Here is a 26,378-nt window from a genome sequence, read left to right as displayed (position 1 = left end):
GCTACAGAGGGACAGGTTGCGAAAACAGCAACTTTTTGTTTAAAAAAATAAAACCCCAATAATCCAGTTCTTCTGAAGAACCCCATAGTAACTAACAAGGTGTTTACATGCAACGGTGATAGACAAATAATTCTGGAGGGAGGCAGATCAGTGTCAAGCTTCAAAGGGGAACCATGCTGAGAGGTAAGAATTAAAATGTTGCAAACTGCCCTGAGAAAAACACATGTAAAATGACAATTTCCTCCGCTTACTCAGTGTGAAGATGAAATTCTACTTACTTTGACATACTGTCATTTGATCTGATAATGACTTAAGCTTCTAGAAGCTCAGACCAGCTGTGGGGTTGCAAACTGGTAAATTCAGTGAATCTAAAAATGGTGCAGAATAAGCATTAAACTTTGTTTTGCTCTTATTCATTTTTAAATTATTAGATTATTTCAAAACTAACATGAATAGGGAGAAAGCAACATTGCCTTTCATCTGATTGGTGAAATCACTTTATTAAATGATACAATTTACATCTCTGGCATGCTCTCTTCAAATAAAGTGTCCTTTGTAGTGAACAAACAGTATGTAGAAGTGAAAATCCATTTATAAGGCTAGCATAGACTTTTCCTACAATGCAAAAATGTCATGTGACTAGATATTTAATTGTAATACAGCTAACTAAAATGAAAACTAATTATGAACAAGAAATGTGAATATCTATATTCTAGTATAACTACAGAAACTAAACTCTTGGTTACATTTGCATATTCAAATTCTTTGCATATTAACAAAGACAACTCTGAAGTTTAAAAGTCAGTTCTAATGTAAATAGTAGTCATCTAAGATATCGGGGGGGGGGGGGAGTATTTTCCTCACGTTAACTGAGTAGATCTGTGCATTCACAAACAATAAAATGTAAGAAACACTTTAAATGAATATTCAGAGCTGACACACAACACAATCACACGATTTTGGGTGAAAAATATTTTTGCCAGAGATGAGATGAGGGAGAGAGAGAAGAATGAAAGGTGCAGAGTGATGCTTCAGAAAGGTCTGTATGCACTGTAATATTAGTATCTGAGGCCTGATATTGTGGCGATTGAAGTTAATGACAAAAATTCCATTGAAATGAATAAGAGCAGTGTGTGAACCTCAGTTATCCTCTGGAAAAGAGCATTCCTATTTGTCAGTATAACAGAGTGATAGATTTACATTCTCTTTAGACTTGGTGTATTTACAAACCGGTTTCTACCCCCCCACCCCCCTTCAAAATCCTAACGCTTATGGCTACCTTCTAGGTTTCATTTAGGTGGAATTGACTTACCCTAGTTTAAAGCAGCCAAAGAGACAGCTACGTAACACACAGCTTCCTGTCTATACAGGGTGATGTGTGGAGGGGCAGTACTGCAGCTCATCCTGCAGCCTTTACTCAGGCTCATTACATTTGACATTGATTCCATGGACATTTTCCTGAGTAATGGCCACAGAATTGGTGCTACCAAATACCTGATCCAGCTCCTGCTGGAGTCAATGGGAGTCTTTCTACTGACTTTAGTGGGAGATGAATCAGTTTAAGTGTAAAAGCCCCTGCCCTGAATAGGATAGTGATGAAAAGTTGTGTATAAAAATTATAGGTATTCTTCTAACCATCCATCTGGAAGTATTCTGGGCCTTATATATATATATATATATATATATATATAATAGGGATTGTTCCATTTTTAGGGTTCGATCCTGCAAACACTTAGGCACATGAGTAAGTTTACAGCAAGTGAGTTTACAGTAAATGTTTGCAGCACTGGGCCCTCATTTAGTATAATTTTTGTTTCATAACATTTGTAATATTTTAAAATATGGGCATTTTTGGAAATGTGGTGTAGGTGTTTTATTTCTAACCATGCATTTCCATACTTCATTAGGATGCATGATATTATTTTCAAAGGAAATAAAAAGCTATTTTCCAGATTCTGAAAATTGAAATGCTTTTTTCCCCTAAAGTTGCATTTGGCCAAATTATTATTTTTCTGAACATTGCTTAATTCTGTTCCCAGTATAACAACATAAAGGATACAACTCAAAACAGAAACCAGATAAGAAGTCAGCCTCTTGCAGAAAAAATATTACATTGGTTTATAACCTGGTTTCTGTGTACGCTTTCTTATTATGCATGTGAATTTTAATTTTCTTTTCAAATTGCTCTGCTTACACCTATAATATGGTTTAAGTACAGCTATTCAACTATATTTCAGCAATATTTTCAAGTGGCCGTGCTTGATAGATATTTGAAGAATGTCCAACAACTGAGGATGGTGCAGTGCGCTCTGTAAAACTGGGTATTCATTTAACACCGAACACTATCTAAACTACCCAGTAAGCTTGTAGTATATAGCTTAGCCACATATGTTGCTATTAACTAAATGAACTGTAAATGTAAGATATGTACGAGCAGTAACAAAATTTTTTACCATCTCTCCAACTCCTTCAAGACCTTTTTAACACTCTAAGAACGCTCCAAATATGTGTTGCCTTAACTAGACTCAGACCGTGTAACACTTATCATAAACCATATTCCGCATACCTCCTGCACATAACATGAATTGTCCTTGCTATATAACCTATTTTGGTCTTCCAAAATGAGACTACAAATCTAAAGCCTTTCAAGTATTCAACTACTAGTAGCAGAATCTGCTGCACTAAATGTTCAGAAAGTTAAACATTTCACAAAGAAATAAACGTAGTTGTCATCCAACACCCCCACATGACTGACATGTATTTGTTTGATTGTTTATTACAGTGGTCACTTGCAACCCAATTTAAATTTAACCTGACTATATTAAATACTTCTCCGATTCATTTTGTTATTCAACTATCATATCCGTAGTTCATCATAACATCACTCTCTTTCCTGCTGTTTTCAAACTAGGGTGGGTAATTACAACAGCCAAAGCTTAAAATGGAGAGTTACCCCCCTAACTTCCTTGAAATCCCTCTGAACTGCATGATTACATATTAACATATGTTAGTGTGTACCAGAGCTTCAGGTAAAATGACTATAGAAGTATTGTATGTTTATCATAGTAAAACTAAGATTTACTTTGCAAGAATCCCTTTTTACAAAAAAATTCTACAGAGAAATTATATGATCAATATGCTGAGTAAACCTTTCCAAAGTTTGGAATTCCATTGGAAAAATAACCTTCTGAAGTCTGGCTATGTCTGTGTCCTAAAATTCAGATATCAAATATACCCAGAAATACTACAGATCCCACCAGAAAATTTCATTTTAAAAAGCTTTTTCATTCTTTGGAAATTTCATTAACTCATCTGTAAATGTTTTTGTATTCTGTCCAATTAAAGCTTCTACATGTGCTTTGTCAGAAGCACATTGATTATCCCACCTACACAAATTTGACCTTTTTAAAAACAAACAAAAAACCTGTCGCCTGGGAATAAAATGGAATCTAGTCTAGAACTGAAACCCCTGAAATATCATGAAAACTGCACCCTTCTACAAAACTTCCTCATTCTTTCAGTTCAGAAACTGTCAGCCAGCAAGAAGCTATTCAGACAGGTCACTTTACTCCTCCAACTGTGATCTAAGGCTGGTGAAGCTGGCAGGAAGGAAATATGCCAGGTTCTTCTGTCTTTCATGTTTGTTGCTTCCATCCCCTTGGATGTGGATTGTAGTTTGAGTTGGCCATTGACAGGCAGTAGTCGGACCTGGAATCCATGGACATCATGTCAGGATCTGTTCGGGATCGCTGACCATAATATGCATACTGAAGCCGAGAGCCACGCTGAAAAGTGGAGTTGGGGGCAGACATGCTGCTCTTTGGTGGGGATGTGATACCAGACTGCCTCGTTCCAAATGATGCAAAGCTAGCATGAACACCTGGGCCTGGAGGCACACAGGAAACCCTTTGTTTCCAATCATCCGGTGGCTCAGGGAGTGTTTTCCTGCGAGCAGCTGATACTACATTAGTAACAATGGATTCTTGAATGTTTTGGGGGCCAAAAGCATCATCCACTAGGCCAAGAGGGGACTTGGCTGCTGCTTCCCAGGGAGTCAATCTCTTGCCAGGCTTGTCAGCTGCTGCTGCTGGTTTGCTGAAGTAACCAGGGCCAGGTTGGAACATCACAGGTGAAGCGAGGGACATGGCTCGAGAGGTGAGTGAAGAAGGCCTCTCAGGAAGTGATAATGAGCAGCCACTGCCTCTTTCCTAAGAACAACAAAACCTCAAATATAACCACAATAATTGAATATCAATGACAGAAGCCCTTTTCCTTCATTTCCAAACTGAAGCGAATTATTGTTGGGCTATTGGCATACAGTTTAGCATGTTAGTATATGAGAGAGTACAAGAACTTGCCGGCAGCATAAGGAACAGCTGTCTAAAAACACGTCACCCGACATGTAGCTGTGTGTGTGTGTGTGTGAGAGAGAGAGAGAGAGAATTCAAGTGTTTGGGAAAGACACCAGATTGACAGACCTGAAGAAGTCTTCTATTAATGAACAGGTACAGTATGGATAGCAACACTGCAAGCTTCCCTCCACCTCCTCTACCCTGCTAATATGCCCTGTCCTCCCCAATAGGTGGAAAAGGAGATGGGTGGGAAACTGCTCTTACCAGTCTGACTATATCTACAGGATGCAGGCATAAACTTACTTGGTAATTGGCTCTGTCCAATAGATCTAGCCAAGAGTGTATTTTATCCATTCTATATTAAGGAGCTCTTTTCCACTGAAATTATTAAATTTATCCTGGGTGGCAAGGGGACAAAAATGAATGAAAAAAACTAAAAATGCCAATGCAATAATTTGCCTAATACCATTGTAGGATATTACTTAACCTTGCTCCTTTTAAATGACAGTGCCCTAAAAATTTCAGAACACTCTGACCCATTTTTAGGAGAAATCCATTCATATTCCACAAATCCTAATCTTCTTAGTAATGCAGCACTTTTAAACAAAAAATCTGTTCACGAGAAGGGTTTTGTCCTCAGCAGTCTTCATTCAGCAATATACAGTACAAGTACCCCATTTTTGCACGCATGCCAAATGTGCACTCTGCATCAGACAAATCACATGGTTCCTAAATTAGGAAGAACAATATGGACAGAGACTACTTAACTGGCTACATCCTCTGATTCATACCCTGAAGTCTGGGAACAGCCTTTAATTCCCATACTTTGTTTGAAATCAGGCATTAAGGTCCAGATCCTCAAAGGTATTTAGGAGCAGAACTCCCATTGATTTCAATGGGAATTAGGATCCTGAATACCTTTGAGGATCTGGCTATAAGTGGCCAAGGGCTTTGCTAAATGTCTATCCTGAAAACAGTGGCCTGAATTACCTTTCCTATATAACTTTCAAAGACCAGGGGCTTAACCTAAACTAAGCCTCCTGAAGTCAACAAGAGCCTGAATCATGCACAGTGAAGATTTATCCATTAATGATTTTGTTTAGTATTCAATATTGTTAATGCCATACTTCACTTTTTTTCTAGGCCCTTCCATCAGAGGATCTATATGCACTCAGCAAAATTTAATGACCTATATATCATATTATTAGATCCATTTCAGAGATGTGGAAACTGAGACAGGAATGGCTCAATTTTCAAAGTTCCTGAGCATCTGCAGTTTTTATTGATTACAATATGTTTGTTCAGTCACTACCTATTAAAACCTAGGCCATCAGTGACATAGCAAAGGTTTCATAGTGTTCTGTTTTACAAGAAGACAATCCTCCTCCTTGCCCATTTGAGCTAATCACCAGCTATCCCCAACATCAGAAAGAAATGTCACACACTTATTAACGCCCTTCCATAACAAATGGCAATTTTCCATCTTGAGAAAAGGACTGTACTTTGTACACTTGAGTTCAATTAACTTTTAACCTATAAGGGTGCACATTGATGTATGAGTCACCAAACAAACTAACTTTTACCTGGATAGGACTCAGCTTGGCACTCAAAATGTACACTTTAAATAGAAAAGGAAAAATTATTCTTTCTTACCCTACAGAAACACAGGGGAATATAGTTATTTTGCCTATGGATTAAACGATCATACCATTAACAGTGAGTTGGAGTTCTTCCGGATCTTCATATCATGAAAGGGCAGTACCTGTAAATGGCTTTCTGTTCAGTAGCGATCACAATGCAGATAGATAGGTGTTCTCTGTGGCCAGATTGGCCCATGTGTGTCCTCCAATCAGAATTAAGGATTCCCCTCCACCCACCTTCTAGCTACTACAAATGCTCTCCTCAGTTGGTAGCACAGTCAATTGCTTTCTTGGCAAGTAAAGTTCATATGCTTCATTTAACCACTTGGCAAGAAAAGAAATTTTAAAAGGTTGTGAACTTATAAAGAATTCTGTGCAATCTGAGACACAATTTCTATTAAATAAATTACTCTGACAACCTGAACAGTGACACTGTTTACAAGATAAGATTGTAAAGGTGGCAGGGGGGAGTTCCCATCTGAATTAGCAGGTCATCAGAGAGTTCCAGATTGTTGTCTCTGCAGAACAGAAAACCATTTTACAGTTAAGGAAAATTTCCCTTTCTGTTCAATGGAGCTTCCAGTTTAGACAGAAGAGTTCTAAGTCCATCAGACCATGTAGGATCCCAGAGATAAGTAGGGGATGGGAAGTATACTATTCAGAGAATTGCTGTCATAAGGATCTGACATTCAAAGGCAGTATTAGCTGAAGATGCTATGCTTGTCTGTCATGTTTGGAGAAGGTCTCTAGAGCCTTCCAAGTTGCTGCTGTCACGGTTTTGACTGCAGAGGTACCTTCTTGTTCTGCCCAGCCCTGGTAGAGTGGGACTTAATCTTAAAAAAATAATAATAATAAAAAATCCTATCCAATAGAAATTGATAGGCCAATGAAATACATTCAATAATCCATCTAACAAGTGTCCCCATTCCATGACATGAAGATGAGGCCTTCAGAGATGCAGAGTAGATAAAATTTAATGGCCTAGAGCATGTTGGATTAGGGTAAAATTTTTTTTTTAAGAGGGGGAGTATCAGAATAGGAAGTAAAAATTGTTGGAAAATCAAACATTACCTCAGTTAGGATACTGGAAACCCTTCTGAGGACAGCTTTATCATGGTATAGGGTGAGGAAGGGGAACTGATAGAAGACAGCTGAAAGTAACCTTGTAGAAGAGAATTTCTAGGGATATTGTAGATAGGAGCTCAAAAGGAGAATAGCACATGGCTTTGACAACCAGATTTAGGTCCCAGAAAAACCATGCTTTACCAACTCAAGGGCTTAATTTGTTCATAACTAAGAAGAACCTCATGATCAAGGGGTGGTAACCAAATTTCTTTCCAGTCACAGGCCCTCTAATGGCTCCCAAAGCATACATTTATCTTTTTAAGAGTTGTCGCAGAAAAAGGAGAATCTATGCTACTGAGAACTGGGATGGAATGACATTCTTTGGCTTGCACTATTTGAAAAAATATTCCAAGTAATTTAATATGCCTTAGACATGGAGGATTTTGCTCACAAATGAGCATATAATTCATATTGTCTTGCAGTTCTGCCCTTCAGATGACAAACCTTTTGGAAGAGTGTCTCTGGATTTGGGAGTAATATTAGACATTGGGGGAAGAGGTCCAGTTTGGTAAATGGGAAGAAAGGATGGGTTTATCCATTGTGCCTCAAGAATGATGCATCTGATCATCCTTTGCAAAGTTAGTGATAGTTAGTTAGATAGATAGATAGATTGCTTGAACTTAGTTCTCCCCCCTCCCCCTTTTGTGAGACTTTGGGGGATAAAATGACTGGGTAGGAATGCAGGTAATGTCATCCTTAACCCTGAGAGGGAGAACATATCAAGTACTTAAGCTTTTCTGTCCTTGTATCTACTGGAGTAAGGGATTGCCCAGTGAATCCCCTGTGAGATGAAAAGGTCCATGATTGGTTCTCACTGGGGAATCCATCATCTGGAATATTTAGGAATACAATTTCCATGCCCCCAGGTACAGTGGAGTGACTGAGCCACTACTGGTGCTGGAAAGCATTGGACAAATGAATCACCTTCAAGGTGGATAGGTGAGATTCTTTTCTACCTCTGAACCAGTACAGCTTCCCAAAACAGATGCTGATATTTATCTTTTATTTTCATTTCTTGTCCATTTACCCAAAATAGTATTTGCATCTTTCATTATTTTCTATTTGTTAGACTAACATATATGGGTTTGTCATTAGCCAATTGGATTCATGCTCCATTCTACATACTGTATGAGTAGCCACCACTTGAGAGATACCCTGGAGGTGCTGGAAAGAAGGATCGGGTAATCTATAGAATGGTGTCTCTTGTCCCAGTGCAATACCAGAAATCTCCTGTTGAGAGTTTTATCCTGGATCAGGTACATGATCTGCATTACTGAGACGATTCAACGATTAATTCTCTCATGATGGTGAGGAACAAATCACTTTGCCTCATAGAGAAGGAAATTCCCAGTCCAAGATCAAACCCAGAATAATTGTCACGTGACTAAACACAACACAATGAGTTTGCCAACTCTAGCTGATTCACACACAAAAAATGGAGTTCTAGTAGCATATTCAGGCCTGTTTTGGCTTTCTTGGACTGCTTGAATTCTTAATACTTTCCCTGAGCTAACATTAGCAATTACTTAAGTTTAGACAACTTCCTGATGAAGTCATTTGGCTCCTCAAGATTAAAATGTATGTGAGAATGGCATTCCTCTTGATCTACTCAGGAGACAGATGAAGTAACCTCTCCTTCCTTGGAGGAGGAGCCAAGGTTCCCCCTCTTCCCCCGGTCATTTCCATGTAAGTTTAAATCTCTTTAACGGAAGTATGCTTTTCTGGATCCTGAGGGGAAGGATTTTTCCAGGACGTATTCTTTGGAAAGAGGCTGAAATAAGCAAGAACAAATTTGCCCTTCTTGGTGAGAGGCTTATGGAATTCCACTATTTTGGGACATAGCTAGGAGGTTGGATATGATCCTGCCACTGTCTAGGTGGGTACTTACCTCAGAACACACTCCACCACACTCCTGAACCTTGGATTTGTCTGTCTGGTTCTCCAGTGTGGAGAAAGGCACTACCATCATTACCTTGTGTCTTGGACTAACTGCAATCCTAAAGTAATGTGCCTATAGTTGTTGTGGAGAGAGGCTCTGACAGAAGTTGCTGACTGAATTCTCTATGGTGTTCAGTGAGAGACTGGTGGTGATTCTGTTGAAGTTAGGTAGAGCAGAAATTTGAGAGCCAAGCTCATGTTCCCAGAAGAGGAAAATATCTTTGACTACAGGGTACCTCAGTTATACTGGACCAGAAATTTTTCTGAACAGAAATAGCAGCCACCTTCTAGTAAAAACAGAAAATAATTCTGTTTCATTCCCTCTGTTCTTGCTACTATTTTTTTTTTAAATTTCTTGGGCTTTTTAAAATTAATGGGCCTGACTGTGTGCTTTCTTATACTGGTGCAAATCAGGAATAGCTCTATTGAAGTCAGTTTGTATAAAATAGGTGCAACTGTGTGAGAGAAATCAGGCCCAAAATAGATCAGTAAGGCGGGACTCATAAATTAGAAAAATAAATACTGGCGGTCAAAGCATGAAGTCAGTACATGGTTTTTACTCTCCTTATCCAAACAAAGCCTAGTTTCAGTGAGATTAGAACTGAACTGAATAAGGATTGAGTAAAACCTGAGAAAGGATCTCAAGAATTGACCCTAAGAGGAAAATTGTCAAGTACAATGTAATTCATCATAATTCAAAATGTGCAGACATTTAAATAGGAAATTAATTTGTGTTCCTGGCCACAATTTACAATATGTGGCAAAACCTGTTTTACTTCTTTAGTGTACATTGCTATCTGAACTAAATGTATGATGCAGTGATTAGTTTAGCTATTCATAAAGGTGTAATGAATAACTACACAGAAATTCCATTTTAGGCCGTTACTCCTAGTACCTCCAATGATTTCAGTGGAGATACTGTACCTTTTCACTGATGTAGCAGAACACAACTTGGCTCTAGGGTCCTGACCATAAAAAGACTTGTACACATGCTTAATTTCATGCACAGTGAGTAGTCCCATTGAATTCAATGGGACTACTTGCATTCTGTAAAGTTAAACATGTGCATAGGTCTTTGCAGGGTAAGGGTCTAAAGTTGTATTGGCTATACTGTACTAAGTCGATATTATGCAATATGGTATTTTATCTTTATGCTTCATATGTCTGATAAGAAATGTAACTTCATGGACTGGATTTGCAATAGTATTTGTGCAAGTTTTTGCAGTTTTACAGAGAAAACCATAAAACAAAATGAAATAGTTATTTTCTTCTTGGGGCCAAGTCAGAAACCCATTTAAATCAATGAGGGTTTTTCCATTTGTTTTTGGGGGATGGTGGTGTTTGATTCTACTGTCACTACTGTACTAGGGAAGGAAAGAAGTCTCTTTTTAACAATTTTTCAACTTTGTTTTACTATGGAGTTTTAAATGAATATATTGTTTGCTGAGCTGACAAGGTTCTGAGGGCCTGATTCTGTCATGTGAACTTTATATCAGTGTAACCCCATTGATTCAATTTGAACTGGTGTAACACTAGAATCAGGCCCTGAATTCCTCTCTATATCCATAGAAGTAATACAGCACAGGCAGTAACAGTACAAGATTATCCACTGTGCCCTGCCAATATGCCTCCATCCTTACCTCACGTTCACCTACCCACTAAGTCCTTGGCCTCCCAGCTGAGACTTCCAACGAGTCTTCCAATTGGTGCCAATTATGGTGGTGGCTGTTGTAATGAAGACCATTATCCACTAGCAATCTGCACACCTCTGTGTGTGTGTGTGTGTATAATTACATAAAATCAGGTAATAATTTTGCAGTCACTTTCTCAGTTTCTGAGTAAGAATACTTCTATTTTGTCTGCTTCCACGCTGTTCTGGAATTGCATACTCCCTAGGCTTCATTGCCGAAAAGTGCTCCATCTTTTTACACACTTCAAAAAACAGACCTTTAAGGATTTTCAGGAATGTGTAATTTATGCTAAAAACACAAGCATATCTCCTATTTTTTCACAGGTAAAGACTGGGAGATGATACGTTAATTTTATATTGTTGTCATTAGAATTACTACTTTGTCACTAGAAGAGATGGGCCTGAACCAAAACGCTGGACCTAAGCATTCCTGAAATTGGATCAAAATCCAGATTTTAAATGCATGACTGACTCCTATCAGTAATGGGCTATTCAGAACTCTGGACTTAACCACACGAACTCATGGCTCATGCCAATCTTTAGTCACTAGAATTCACTCACAATTCATTTACCAGACAGTGTTAACTGAGCACAGTGATACTCAACCTCTTGTTCTCAATCCATATTCTGTTCTTCAAGATCCATCAAGCAGTTTTTATTATGTCATGGCTTGGAATGTAGCTGGCCTTACGTAGAATATACAAAACAGAGATGACACATGAAGCAATGGGGAAAGTAACAGGCAAACAGAGAGGAATTAGCAATCTCTTCCTTTCCCTGAAGCATTAAATAAATAAATTTAGAAGAAGGGAGATCGAGAAAAAACTCCCTTTTAGCCTTCCCTTCCACCAGCCAGAAAGGGAGCATGGAAAGAGAAGAGATATGGCATCAAATGAAGCAGCAGAAAGCTACAAAATAATCACAATACCTTGGGGATATCCTGTTGCAATGTTTTCGTCTTCGTGTGATGAAAGAACATCATGATGTTGTGTGTGATGTTGCAACATCATGACAAGTCAGAATGTCACTCTGTGATTAGTCTGTGCTTTTCCATTAGTCTGGTTGAAGCTCTTCAGGAAAGAATACCACTGCCCTACAATAGTTACTGAATGGAGGCAATGGTTTTTAGATAAGAGGAGGATGAAAGACAAATAAGTTGTCTACCAGAATCATAGGGAATCCCTAGAGCTGCAATTGGCTTCTCCAACATACACGAGAACAGTTGAAAGGCTTGTTACATTAACATTTAAAAAAGAAAAGTATTTATAAATGTGTTCAATAAAGCAAACATTTATTTTACCATATACATATCTTTAATATATTTGAAGTGTATATTCCTATACACTAAAGCAAAGGTAACATTATTCCCAAAAGTAATTTACTGAATTAGGTATATAGAGGTGAATCAATGCACACACAATTATTATTTGTGTGTGTGTGTGTGTGTATATACATAGAAAATGTGTGTCTATGTCTATATGATTTGTGAAATAGACACAAGTAATTTGGAAACACCATAATATGGAGCTAAGCATTATTTATTAGGTATGAATTAGGCATCCGAGCTCCAATTTTAGTGTAGGGGGAGAACAAGGTGCCTAAGTAAGGAATTCTCAGAAGCCAGCAAGCCAGGCAGGGAGGAGTCCATCTCCACTTGGGATTCTCATCCATAAACCCTCTCCTGGAATCAGAGAGACGGAGATTCCCCACCCACTGTAGCTCATAGTTCAGTGCTTAGCACTGTCCTGAGATGTGGGAGACTTGTTTCCAAATCCCTGCTCTGCCTGATTTGGAGTTGAAATTCAGAGACATGAATCCAGATTCTCCCACATGTCAGAAAAGTGCTTTTACACCCCCAGTTATGTCTCCTGTTGAAGTTATTCCATGTTGTATAAATAATTAAATATTCATTGGGCCAGAGACAGAGAGAGAGGAAAAAGCAAGAGATTGACTCAATAGACCAGTAGTTAGGGCATTCAGCTGAGATGAGGGAGAGTCAGGGTCAAATCCCTGCTTTGGTGGAGAGTTAATTATTTATACAAAGTGGAACCACTTCAACAGGAGAGACTGAGAGTGCCCTATCCCAGAATACCCCATATCCTGAGTGTTTAGGAAACTGTCCTGGGAGACCTGTGTTCAAGGCCATCCTCCAAATAAGGGAGAGTGTCCTTAACAACTGGGCTGTTGGCTATAATGTGGGGTGCACGTGCTCGCCCTGGCTGTCCTTTGTTTTGTTTGAGTTAGGTGTACTCAGAGCATGCCTACTGGATTGGGCCCTGCAGGCAAGATAGGCATGCAATTGTCTGGTTTGAGAATCCCACTGGCGGTGAGGCGTGACCCAGGATGCCAAGCAGCTCAGTGGCATCAGGATTTAGGCAGCTTGTTCAAGCTCACCAGTGGAAACTGATGTGCATATAGGGTTAGGTGGTAGCTTTGTGGTTTTGTCAGTGTTAATGGTGCCTTATTGCTGGATTCAGACACCTAAAGAGGCAGTTAGGTGTCTAAGTCCTTTTGTGAATCTAGTCCTTAAGAGCCTACATCGTTCTCAGAGAAAGTCAATGGGACTTGGGCTCCTAACTGCTCAAGTCACTTTTGAAAAAGGGAGTTTTAGGCTTCTATGTCACTTTGGGATTTTGAAAATTTTGCCCCAGTCCATAATTCCATGTCAAAGGCATGTTCAATCCTGAACTAACATTGGCCTCCAGCTGGAATATATGCAGAGTACCAGTATTGCAGAAGAAGGAGAAAAGAAGGAGGGAGGAAAGGGGGGAGGTTGTGCCACTGCAAAGGATGTGCCGCTTTTCCGGCTTTTAAAGGCCCAAAGTGGCGTCACCCATTTCAGGGGCATTTTGCATTGCACAGTAATAAAAATGTCAAGCTATAAATGCAACCATTGGGAAGGTGGGGGGAGAGGGGCTTGGTTTGACTGCCCCTGAACCAAGGTTTCCAGGCTCCATGGTTCTAGAGAAGCTCACCACACGGGCTGCACTGGAGCTCAGGGCATTCCCATTTATAGAGAATTTCAAAATTTTTGGTTTTCATTCCAAATCCAAAGGAACCCAAGTTTCAAAATATCTAAATCCTCTGCAAAATGGAATTCCCTTTCTATGCACAGCTCTACTGCTAACCACAGACAAGTCAGATATTGACTTAGCTCAGTATTCTTTAAGCAAAGGAAAATGGTTGCTTTGGTTTATCCCATAACTTGCACATCAGATCTGATTGTAAAAACACAATAAAGTTTTATCTGTAATATGCAAGGGACTGGAGATTCTTTTGGCTCACAGAAATCCCTATTTTCAATTAAACAGAGGAGTGGACATGGCATATTTCCCAGAGGAAAGAGCATTTGCTGCCACCTATTGGAGTTTAACAGCAGCATGTTCAGTGTGCATGTATAAGTTCTGGTTAACTAGGATAAGAAACCAAAGAGCATTTCAAAATAGGTGCAGTTTATGAGTCTGGGTGGTTTATGTTCTGGCTAGAAAACTATTAATGATTTAAGCTGTGTGAGCTCCACTTAAAGGCCAAATCCTGTACTGACCAAAAATAAAGAGCTGTGTCTGGCAGAAGGCTAACCACCAGCTGTCCCAGGTACTTATCACTGGTTACTCTGGTGACTGAAGAAGAGTCATTATTTTTGCTCCAAATGGCTGTTGTGGCTGGATTTTGGGGGTAAAGAGGATTCCCCAGTGCCATCCTTGCACTCAGTTCATACCACATCCATATATTGTCCTTACACTCCATGGTACAAAGTTGGTGTGTACAGGGGAAAAGTCAGGAGTGTGCATACACCATAGAAATTTGTGTAGGCTACAGATGCATACAGCTGTGATCCTTCTCTGATCACCTGCTATGAACCACTGCCTCCCCCCCCCCACACACACATTCTCTATCCTGCCATGGAAAGTGAAATAGGATTGCCCCTGCCCCCCATAGTGCATATGTATTTTTAAAACAAACATGGATCTAAAATAGTAGTTTCTGTCTCCCCTGTGCTGTATGGACAATGAAGCAATCTTAAATGAATACAAAAATAAAGGTGCTGAGTAAATGACTCTGTCCCAAAGTGCAAAACATAAATACAAAACACACAGTATATTCTAGGCAGGGCTGGTAGTTCCATCTACTGTAATGTTGTCCAGCACTTTCCACTATAAAGACCTTGTTTTCAGTTGCTTATAACTTTGCCAGTATGTAACCATTTTAGCTGAACATTTTCATGTGTGGTGTCTGCCTCAGACTGATTTCTTTTGGAAGATTTTAGTCAAAATAGTTCAGCTGTTTTAGAGAATGAGCTTTGGGGAAAAGACATTGTTTTGCTCATTATAACATTTTCTGGTGATCTGTTATTTAAAAAGCTCTAGTGCCCCCATGCTTTGGAGCAGGAATTTGAAATGTGGCAGGAAGTGGCCTTTGTGTTATGGATGTGCATTTGCCATACCCTGGAAAATATGCTAAAATTTGGCCAAGATATAAGCCTTTGAAAAATTGTAGAGTGCACATTTTCAGTACAGACTTCAGGAAATTTAGCTGCTAAAATTCAGGAAGAGTCTATCTGGGGCAGAGCAGAGTTTTCCCTGCAACTGGGCTGCTGAGTGTCATGCTAGGTCCAGCTCTAGGCACCTAAACTAAGAACAAGGAGATTCTCTCCCTGTGCTCTCAATGACCTGGACCAAGGCAGTGGGGAGGTGGAAGCTGCCTGATTCAAATGAAGACGAGACAAGAGCTGGACCAACAGGGGTTGGGGAAAGAAGTTGAGACAAGGTGCCTTGGGGAAGAGGGACACTGGGACTGGGAGAAGGAGGTGGGAAAAGACTGGGACTGGCTGGGTAAGGAGATTGCAAGCCATGGAGGGAAATGGGAATGGGGGCAGAGCCAGTAGGGTGGAAGGAGACTGAGCTCAGAAGGGGGGGAACTGGGACTAGCTGGGTGAGGATACTGCGACTCTGAGGGGGAGCCTGGGACTAGATAGGTGAGGAGAATGGGACTGGGATGATGAGCCAGGCATGGGGAAAAGAAAAGACTGGGACAAGCTGGAGTAGAAGTCACACTTGGTGGAGAGAGGGCAGAAGAGTCTGTGCCACTGGAACACACTCCCCTCCAGACCTGGAATGGAACCCATGATGTCTGACTCTGAGTCTCACCATTCCTCTATGGTGAAACCCACTGGCAAAGTGTCTCATTCCCCTCTGTTGCTGGCGCACATAGAGAATGACAATCTACTACTGTTGTCAGTTACTCCATTAGCTCAAGTGGCAGAGGTCTGAGTGGTGGATCTAATGTTCCAACCGTGATGATGCCGCGTGTGGGTGTCAATATAATGCCACGTGAAGGAATTTTTCAGTTTTTTCAGTTTGCTTTTTTTTTTTAAAACCTAGAAAATTACCTGCACAAAAATCTGTGTTAAAAGAACATTATTAAGGTCACAGAGTTGAACACGCAAAAATTAGGAAATGTCAGAATGTAGGTTGCCTGTGAAGAATGCGATTTGTTGGGGAAGAGTCAACATGGTTCTTGCAAAGGGAAATCATGCCTCATCAATCTACTAGAATTCTTCGACGGGGTCAACAAACATGTGGACTAGGGTGAACAAGTGGATAAAGAATGCTTAGATTTTGAGAAAGCCTTTGACAAGGTGCTTTACCAAAGGCTCTTAAGCAAAGTAAGCTGTCATGGGATAAGATATTGCCCCCCTGGATCAGTAACTGATTAAAAGATAGGAAACAAAAATTAGGAATAAGTGGTTTCAGCAGGGAGAGAGGTAAATAGTGGTGTGCCTGAGGGGTCTCTACTGGGACCAGTACTGCTCAACATATTCATAAATGATCTGGAAAAAGGGGTAGAGAGTGAGGGGCAAAATTTGCAGATGATACAGAACTACTCAAGATAGTTAAGTCCAAAGCTGACTGTGAAGCTTTACAAAGGAATCTCATAAAACTGGGTGAATGGGCAATAACATGGCAGTTGAAATTCAGTGTGGATAAATGCAAAGTAATACACATTGGAAAACCGAATTCCAACTATACATATACAATTATGGGGTCTAAATTAGCTGTTGCAACTCAAGAAAGAGATCTTGGCGTCATTATGGATAGTTCTCTGAAAACATTCACTCAATGTGCAGCAATAGTCACAGAGTGTTGGGAATCATTAGGAAAGGGATAGATAAGACAGAAAATATCATATTGCCTCTATATAAATCCATGGCCCACATCTTGAATACTGCATGCATATCTGGTTGCCTGTATCTCAAAAAAGATACTGTGGAATTGGAAAAGGTACAGAAAAGGGCAACAAAAATGATTAGGAGTATGAAACTGCTTCCATGTTAGGAGTGATTAATAAGGCTGGCACTTTTCAGCTTGGAAAAGAAACGACTAATGGGGGATCTGATAGAGGTCTATAAAATCATGAGTGGTGTGGAGAAGGTAAATAAGGAAGTGTTATTTACTCCTTCTCATAACACAAGAACTAGGGGTCACCAAATGAAATTAATGGGCAGCAGGTTTAAAACTAACAAAAGGAAGTATTTCTTCACACAACGCATAGTCAACCTGTGGAACTCTTTGCCAGAGGATGTTGTGAAGGCCAAGACTATAACAGGGTTCAAAAAAGAACTGGATAAGTTCATGGATGATAGGTCCACCAATGGCTTATTAGCCAGGATGGGCAGGGATGCAAAACCATGCTCTGAAGTGTCCCTAGCCTTTGTTTGTCAGAAGCTGGGAATGGGCGACGGGGAATGGATCACTTGACCTGTTCTGGTCATTCCCTCTGAAGCATCTGGCATCGGAAGACAGGATACTGGGCTAGATGGACCCATTGGTCTAACCCAGTATGACTGTTCTTATGTTCTCACTTTAATTTGGCCCCTTGTGCATATGCACTACGATAGTCTTTAATTACAAGATCACATACCATTTTTTCCACGGGCCCCCTACAGTACCACCTTTTTCAGACTGCTATGTAGATAGAAAGATTAATAATAATAATTCTTTTCCACAGCTTGCTCATTTACATCTGTACTGTAATTACCTAGCAGCCCTGTAATTTATTTACCTTGTATACCCAGCAATGTGAAGGATCTCTTCCCTTTTAAAATTCCTTATCTCAAGCCATATAACAGGAATCAAGAAATCAAGCTTTAAAATAGTTACTGCTACTATATTAATTTGATTGCCTTAAACAATCAGCCTTGTGCCAGAAAATAAATCCCCAAACACAGGTTAAGAGAAGTATTTTCTCCCCTGAGTAGAGCCTCCTCAGTCTAGGGCAATGCATAGTTATTACTAATGTGTTATAAGGCTGTGAAGATCAGTATGATTATCCTTAGGTTCTGCCCACACTGAATTTCAAACTGAATTATGAACATTGGTGTGGGCAGAGAAGGGATTTTTTTCCCCAGGAACAGTGAAGACAAACACAAGGCTTGACTGGTATGGGGCTTGTCCTCGCTGCTCAGGGAATCTGCCTAGAATCATGATAGCACCACCGTTTGGTAATTACTAGCATTGCTCCAGTGAAGTAGGTAAGGGCCTGGAGGTTTGCTGCTAGAAAAGTTCCCTCCAACATAACATTTCACTGAACTTTGGGGGGCTTGTGTGAGTTTTAATTATTTTGCTGGGGAAAAAAACAAAAAGCTTCCTGCAATAAGTGCTCAGCTGGATATCACTTGTCAAACATACCTCTTGAGTGGCTCGAACTCTTTCCTTTGACTTTGTCAAGGGAGTAGGTGGTGGTTGTGGGCTATGAAGTTAGAACAGTCATATATCTTCCCAAGAAAACTGCTGGCAATGAATATATTCATAGCTTTTGAATCCACTGTTTTTGATGATCTTATTGTCAGTTTGCTTCTTTGTATAAAAATTCCAATTTTGAGCTGAGTAGAGTCATTATAAGATAACATGCTGCCAGGCTGTAATAGTGAAGTCTTATACTTGCCAGGTTTAACTATAAAAGTGATCAGTAGAGTCTCGGGTGTGTGACTGTAAGCGAAGCCAGTTGCATCATGTCCAGTTATAGGGCAATGTTGGAGCAATCTGTTTTTCCATAATGAATCAATTTTAAAAAATTAAATACCATGCAAAGTCACGTAATATCAATAAAAGTCGTGAAACAGTATAGGGGAAAATCTTCCAAAGTTCTTATGGGAATCAGTGCCATTGCTTCATTGGTATTTTCCCCATCTCAGAATGTGCAATGAACTCTCCTAAGAGAGGCTGGAGCAACTGAGCATCCCTGTAAGGCTGATGGCTTGTTGAAACAAGGTCCTGGATACTCTGTACACTGTGCTTCTACATGGTCAGGCTCTCTATTATAAGGTTCCCCTTATCCTTTGCTTCCCAGTGCTCCTGAACCCCCTTGTACACTCCCTTTTGTAATGGCTCACCTTTGTACCTTTAAGAAGAATTTTGTGCAGGGGCTGTACCTCACAACACATTTATATATATGCATTTCCAGGCAGAGTATCACCCTACTGCGGGAGTCTGTCTTTTTTTTAAAAAAAAACCTCACATCTTCTCCACTGATTCATGCTAGGAAAGAACACTGAGATTCCCATACATTTGAAGGCTATATGTACAGTACATGAGAAAAATCATGGCTGGTGATGGACATAACTAAGAATAAAAAAAATTGCTAGGCATAGCAAATCTAAAGGCTGGAGATCGATCAACTACTGAAGGGCTTTAAAATGAAATTATAAACCTCCTGAATAACTTCCTAGGGCTCCTTTTTCTCGAAAGCAACCTAACGACAAAGATTGGTGAAGCCTTTTTGGGTGGTGGTTCTCCTCTTCTCCTGTTTTCACTGCCCACCCTTTCCTTGTAGCTCACTCTCCTCCTCGGCTCTGGCTTACCCTAGTTGTGGCAGTTCTTCCCTCACACAACCAGTGCTCTCCCACTTGTCACTAACACTCCCTTCTGCCTCACACTACTGCCCCTTACTTCCTATTTGTTGTCTGCTTGCTGATACCCTGGCACATTGATAATGCCTTATTTCAGACACAACCTAATTCTTCTGAACGTTCATTACAAAACCCAATGATACCAGTTTGGCAGAAAGGAAATGTGGAAATTGGCCAGAAAAGATGGAGGAAAGTATTGTTGCCTGGACAGTTGGTGGTAGCAGCACTGTGTGATGTGGCAATTTCAATATGAACCTTGTGACTCTGGTTCCTTAATGTCTCAGGCCAAAGAAGATCAGAAGTTGCATGGAGGGTAATACAATTAGGCTACAGGGACAGAGTGAGTTGAAGGTCCCTTGTTATTCAAGTGCCTACTGCTAGCTGATCTGAGTGGCATTGGCCTCACACAAGTCTACTCATTTTCCCTGCTAGCTGTAGGAAAGGCACTGAGCCTGTGGCTACTTCAAGGTAAAGAGAATGTCAGGAGGTTAAATAGTAGGTCACCCAAGAACCATTACATGTGCATGGCCTTGATTAGACAAAGTATAGATGTAAATATATTCCACTGCAAAAACTACCCTTCATACTAGTGTATTGTGAAGCCCAAAGAACTTCAGGACCAAAGGAACATGTATATCCTACTGCCATGGGACATCCTAGGGCATATTATTACTCTTACAAAATGGTTCCCTATGTCTAAGGGGCAGAAAAAGGAGGAACGAGTCTTACTTCTAACATAGTTATGTTTTTACTCTTTTTAATGTTGCACCAGAAAAAGCATTTTTCCTTGCAGTATTTTTTCCATTTATTTCTTACTCAGTTAATTTTCACTGTCTAGGAATACAGCAAGACTCTAGGCTCCTACAGTACCAGCATATTGACAGTGGCTTTCAGGATATCTTTCTCTTTTTTAACCCAAGCTACAGCCTTGCAACCTGACCCAAACCAACTACAAGTATCGGGGTCAGGTCAGGTCGGGTCTGAAAACAGCCTGACCATCTCGGGCTTGGAGTGGGAAGGCTCTGATCACCTCCGCTTGCCCATGTGGTTGGCATGGCAGTGGCTGCATGCCCCACACCTGCCAGCCGCCACCACCTCGCTGCACTGCACATGCTGCATTGATGCTAGGGTCAGCAGGCAGTCAAAGACGGATTGTGAGCATGGGTCATAAGGAGCAGGAATCCCCCACCAGCCAAGCCCCCAGCCCAAGGTGGCAGCACTAATACAGGTTTGGGGGGAAGTCTCATGTCCAGGTCAGGCTGGGTTGGGTCTGAAAAGGACTCAACACGCTCAGGTCAGGTTTAAGTCAGCTGTCCCTGGGTCATGTTCAGGTCCCAGTCAGCTTTAAAATTAGGCCCAAGCAGACTTCTAATGCACGCTGCACAAATTTATTCTGGAGGCAGAACATTTGAAGTCAGTGCTGTTTGGGAAAACAGCAGCATTTTTTGGGGGGTTGGGATGGAAACCCATTTAATCCAATTGCTTCCATGTTCTAAAACTTTCAAAAATTGCTTCTCATGGAGAAATGCCCACAGCACAAAACCCAGCTATTCAAACGGTGTCCTTTAGTTGTCTCAGAAGAAAGCCGAAGTTTGAATAGCCATGGAACCTCAGACCTAGAACTGGTCCCTCTAGAACTGGTCAAAATTTTTTTTTTCCCATGGGAAATTTAGATTTTTTTTTTAAAATAAAACACTGAAAGTCCCAAACCCAAACAGTTTTCAATTTAGTTTTTTCAGCAGGAAGTCAAAAATTTCCATGGAAAGCAGATATTTTCCATGAAAACGTTCATTTAGTCAAAAATTGAATTTTCTGTCAACCTCCCTCCCCCCATCACCACCACCACCAGTTTTCATGAGAAAAGCTTGACCAGCCCTATTCCCTTCTGCTCAGGGTTGAAGCATAATGACAGGGAAGGGTGGAGTAGCTTATACTGCTGCTGCCTGTGCTGTGGCTGGAAGGATAAACAGCCTGCAGCATTGGGTTTGTCTATCACATTCCATGAGCACTTCATTTGTTATTAAAAAAGTATCGGAAAAAGTTTTAAAGTATACTCCAAGTATACAACATTTCTGAAGGGATACAATTTCCTCCTTAGCCACTGTCAAACAGCCAGGAGTTTAGAATAGACAGTAATGGGGGAGCCTGGATCCCTGTGTCCTTTTGAACCTTGGCACCACTAAGAGAGACCCATTTATTCTCACATGACCCCACACCAGCTAGAGAAGACCACCAGAAGTTAAAAGGTTCTCTGCCAACCTCAAAAATAAAGGGACTCACAAGACTGAGATAATTTTCTTGGTAAATTTATGAGTCCTGAATTGAAGTAGCTGATTTAATGGAAACCTCTACAGAATTTAAGCTCCTCTAGCACCCTGAAGTATGCAGCATAATTTTATGTGGTAATAATTAAATACACTGAAAACAATATGAAGATCTTAAAGAATTTTTGAACCAGATCATGAACATATTGGAAGTATGTCTGCTATGGTCTGACTTTGACTTTCATAGTCAAATGTACTCATTCATTGTGCCCAAGCCAGTGTGTCCTCATCAGAATATATTAAAAATAATTCAGTAAATCAAATGGCTCCTTTACATATAAACTATTGGTTTTCTTCAGCTCTGTGTGATATCATCCTTGGCCTCTAATTTAAACCTGAATGACAATACTCAGCTGTCCTCTAACGTCTGTTTCTCAGGAGATGACGTTACAGGTAAAATAGGTAATTTAAATAGCTCAGTCTTACGCTGAAATGCTATTAAGAGCTGTTGACTTACCATACTATTAGAGATGGGCTTGAAGCAAACCAGAGATCCAAACACTCACAAAATGCATGTGCCGTGTGTGTGTGTGTGTGTGTGTATGAAAGTATGTGGTAAGGGGAAGGTAGTGTTTCAGAATCTGAAACTCGATTCAGACCTAGATGGGGTTTTCAAAAAAGCGTAAGTTCATTAGGTGCATTAGTCCCACTGAAAATCATTAGGGATTGTATTTCTGACTTACTTGGATGCTTTTGAAAACCCAATTCTTAAGGTATAGCTCCTCCTATATCACTGCAATGTGTCAAACCAAAAGTCTGGAATTGAACACCACTGGAAATTCAAAATCCAGACACAAATCCAAATTTGCAACTTGAACTCATCTCTCTCTTTTGGATGAAGTACCAATATGCTTAGCTAAAAGTTATATTCTAAGATTGCAGCTACAGAAGCTTGCATTTTACTCATCTCTGTATATACGTGCAGGGTTTTAACTGATTGCATTGCATGCAGTCACACAGACAAGCTAAAAATGCATTTAGGCATTTTTCTGTTCAAATTTTTCAGGCGAATTTAGTGCTAGTGGAAGGTGCTGGCTTGATGGCCCAGGAAACTGAAGACCGCTCTTTATACCCACAACATTTTCACGTTGCGCTGCCAGTGAGGCTCATTCCTCCTTGGGAGGTGAGCACCTCTGGGGATGAGGGTGTAGGCCAGTCTTCACGTCCATTCAGTCTTTGTCCTCTCTGCAGATACTTCCAACAAGAGTGCCAGTTCCAGTTCTGAGTGGATGGGCGGGGTGGTTTGGTGACGCAGACCCCTCTACGTGCTGGAAGCTGGACTGAGATCGTCCATTCCTTTCCCATAGGCCACTCAGCAGCTGGTCATGACTTCCAGTAATTAGTAACCCAGGCCACAGCTGAACGGGGGATCAAGAGGTGAAAGGCACTGTATCTTATTACTAGAGTCCCCAAGCACTCTCCATACCCGCTTGAGTTAAAAATTAGAGCTGTCAAGGAATTAAAAAAATGAATCGTGATTAATCGCACCGTTAAACAATAACAGAATACCATTTATTTAAATATTTTTGATGTTTTCTACATTTTCAAATATATTGATTTAAATTACAACACAAAATATGTGTACAGAGCTCACTTTTTATTTGTTTTTGATTACAAGTATTTGCACTGTAAAAAAACACATAAATAGTATTTTTCAGTTCACCTCATACAAGTACTATAGAGCAATCTCTTTATCATGAAAGGTGAACTTACAAATTTAGAATTATGTTTGGTTACAATTTGCAAGAGATAATGCTGCACACGTCTTGTTTACAATGTCACCTGAAAGTGAGAACAAGTGTTTGCATGGCACTGTTGTAGCCAGCATCGCAAGATATTTACGTGCCAGATGCGCTAAAGATTCATATGTCCCTTCATGCTTCGACCACCATTCCAGAGGACATGCATCCATGCTGATGATGGATTCTGCTCAATAACAGTCCCAGGCAGAATGGACCAACATATGTTCATTTTCATCATCTGAGTCAGATGCCACCAGCAGAAGATTGATTTCCTTTTTTTGGTGGTTTGGGTTCTGTAGTTTCTGCATTGTAGTGTTGCTCTTTTAAGACTTCTGAAAGCATGCTCCACACCTTGTCCCTCTCAGATTTTGGAATGCTCTTCAGATTCTTAAACCTTGGGTTGAATGCTGTGGCTATCCTTAGAAATCTCATATTGGTACCTTCTTTGCGTTTTGTCAAATCTGCTGTGAAAGTGTTCTTAAAACGAACACGTGCTGGGTCATCATCCGAGACAGCTATAACATATATGCAGAAATATATGCAGAATGTGGGCAAAACAAAACAGGAGACATACAATTCTCCTCCCAAGGAGTTCAGTCACAAATTTAATTAACACATTATTTTTTTAACGAGCATCATCAGCATGGAAGCATGTCCTCTGGAATGGTGGCTGACGCATGAAGGGGCATATGAATCTTTTAGCACATCTGGCACGTAAATATCTTGCGATGCTGGCTACAACAGTGCCATGCGAACACCTGTTCTCACTTTCAGGTGACATTGTAAACAAGAAATGTGCAGCATTATCTCTTGCAAATTGTAACCAAAGATGTTTGTCTGAGCAATTGGCTGAAGTAGGACTGAATGGACTTGTAGGTTCTAAAGTTCTACATTGTTGTTGGGTTTTTTTTAGTGCAGTTACGTAACAACAAAAAAAGCTACATCTGTAGGTTACACTTTCATGGTGAAGAGATGCACTACAGTACTTGTATGAGGTGAATTGAAAAATATTATTTCTTTTATCATTTTTACAGTGCAAATATTTGTAATCAAAAATAATAATATAAAGTGAGCACTGTACACTTTGTATTCTGTGTTGTATAGAAATCAATATATTTGAAAATATAGAAAAACATCCAAAAATGTTTAATAAATTTCATTTGGTATTCTATTGTTTAACAGTGCAATTTAATCGTGATTAATGTTTTTAATCGCAGTTACTTTTTTTAGTTAATCGCATGAGTTAACTGCGATTAATCAAGAGCCCTATTAAAAATATAAGTAGTTCAAAGTCTTCTCACCAAGAGGAAGTTCATTTTTTAGCGTGACTACAATATACAGGTGTCATACTGTTCAGAGAATGGCTTTTATTGGGAAATACTCTAATGTCCTAGTCTTAAAGTGACTAGATTTATTCGGCAATTTTTATCTGTCTAGATAGCTAGCTATCTGTTCCTGAAAAAAGTGTGATACCCCACTACCCTTATCTCTGGCAACAGTAGATTAAGTTCTCCTGTGTAGATATTATCTTTTTTGATTTGTAACTTTAGCTAATTAAGGTATTTAATACTATTATGACATTATATGAGAAAGAAAGAAAAGATGATCAGTCTAGATAGTAAATGAAATGCATGGAAAATAGAAACAGCAGGAAAATACATAATCAATGTATCCATATAAATGAAAAAAAAGCAAACAGGTAAAGAAGAATGGACAAGTTTAATGGTAGAGGAAAAATACAGCAGATTGACAGTGGAAAATGGATGGAAATAAGGAGATCACAAGAGGATTAAAATATTGATACCATATGCTCTTGGGCAAGTTATGTTTGCAATATAGTTCTCTCTTTACTTTTTCATGCAGAACTGATTGGTTTTCCTGCAGTTTCCAGCAGTTATCCTTGATTCCTAGTGTGAGTTGATTCACGCAGGCTGTGGTCCCTGATTGTTCCCCATCACGGTCATAATTCAAAACCCACTGAAGCCAGTGGAAATTTTTCCAGTGACTTCAGTGGTCTTTGAATCCAACCCCTGGTGAACGGCATTGTCAGGGAACACTTGACTTTCACATGTACAATAAAGTTTATTGTGCTCAAACTTAATAGCAGTTAATTTAATATTATGGGGATAAATTGGGGAGGTTTCACTCACTGATGAGCACTCGCTCATGCATATAATAGTTCCACACTGAAACCAATCGGATTACTTGAGTTAATAAATACTTAACACTCTGTCACTGCTCCATAATCTGGCCCACAGCCAGTTGGATGGTGGCTCGAACAAATATATCTAAACTAGACTCTGCCACCTTTACCCACACTGAGTAGTCTGAGTATTCCCTTGGGTAAGATTCTGACACCCTTACTCATGGTGAATAGCACTTTGCTTCAGAAGTGATCCCACCGATTTCAATGGAACCACTTAAGGAGTAAAGTGCTACTCAGCATGAGTAAGGGTGTCAGAATCTGTCCCTTTGATTTCAACTGGCCTCTCTGACCTGGAGTAGGATATAACTCAGCATGAAATTTAATGGCAGAATCTGGCCCTCTCCGAGTAGGGGTTTGCGTGGCAGCAGTGCCTTGATCCTCCTGGTCCACAATACATGAAGTAAAGGGTGAAAGTGCAAGAACAGAGTAAAAAGAATAACAGCTGAAAAAGCA

At 40.0% G+C, this 26,378-nt stretch overlaps 1 protein-coding gene across 2 annotated transcripts in view; it reads right to left on the bottom strand.

The window, feature by feature from the left end:
* Positions 1–474: 474 nt before the first annotated feature.
* Positions 475–26,378, bottom strand: part of SYNPO2 (synaptopodin 2) — a 122,585-nt gene continuing 96,681 nt past the window's right edge. For both annotated transcript variants that reach the window (XM_048847323.2, XM_075127615.1), the window contains exon 5: positions 475–4,208. In XM_048847323.2, the coding sequence (XP_048703280.1) occupies positions 3,636–4,208 (573 nt within the window). In that variant the 3' untranslated portion in view covers positions 475–3,635. The remainder of the gene's footprint in view (positions 4,209–26,378) is intronic.

Source organism: Caretta caretta, chromosome 4 (assembly GCF_965140235.1).
Source record: "Caretta caretta isolate rCarCar2 chromosome 4, rCarCar1.hap1, whole genome shotgun sequence".
Classification (NCBI taxonomy): Eukaryota; Metazoa; Chordata; order Testudines; family Cheloniidae; genus Caretta; species Caretta caretta.
Note: the sequence above shows the minus strand (reverse complement) of the source record. Positions and strands in the feature narration are given on the sequence as shown.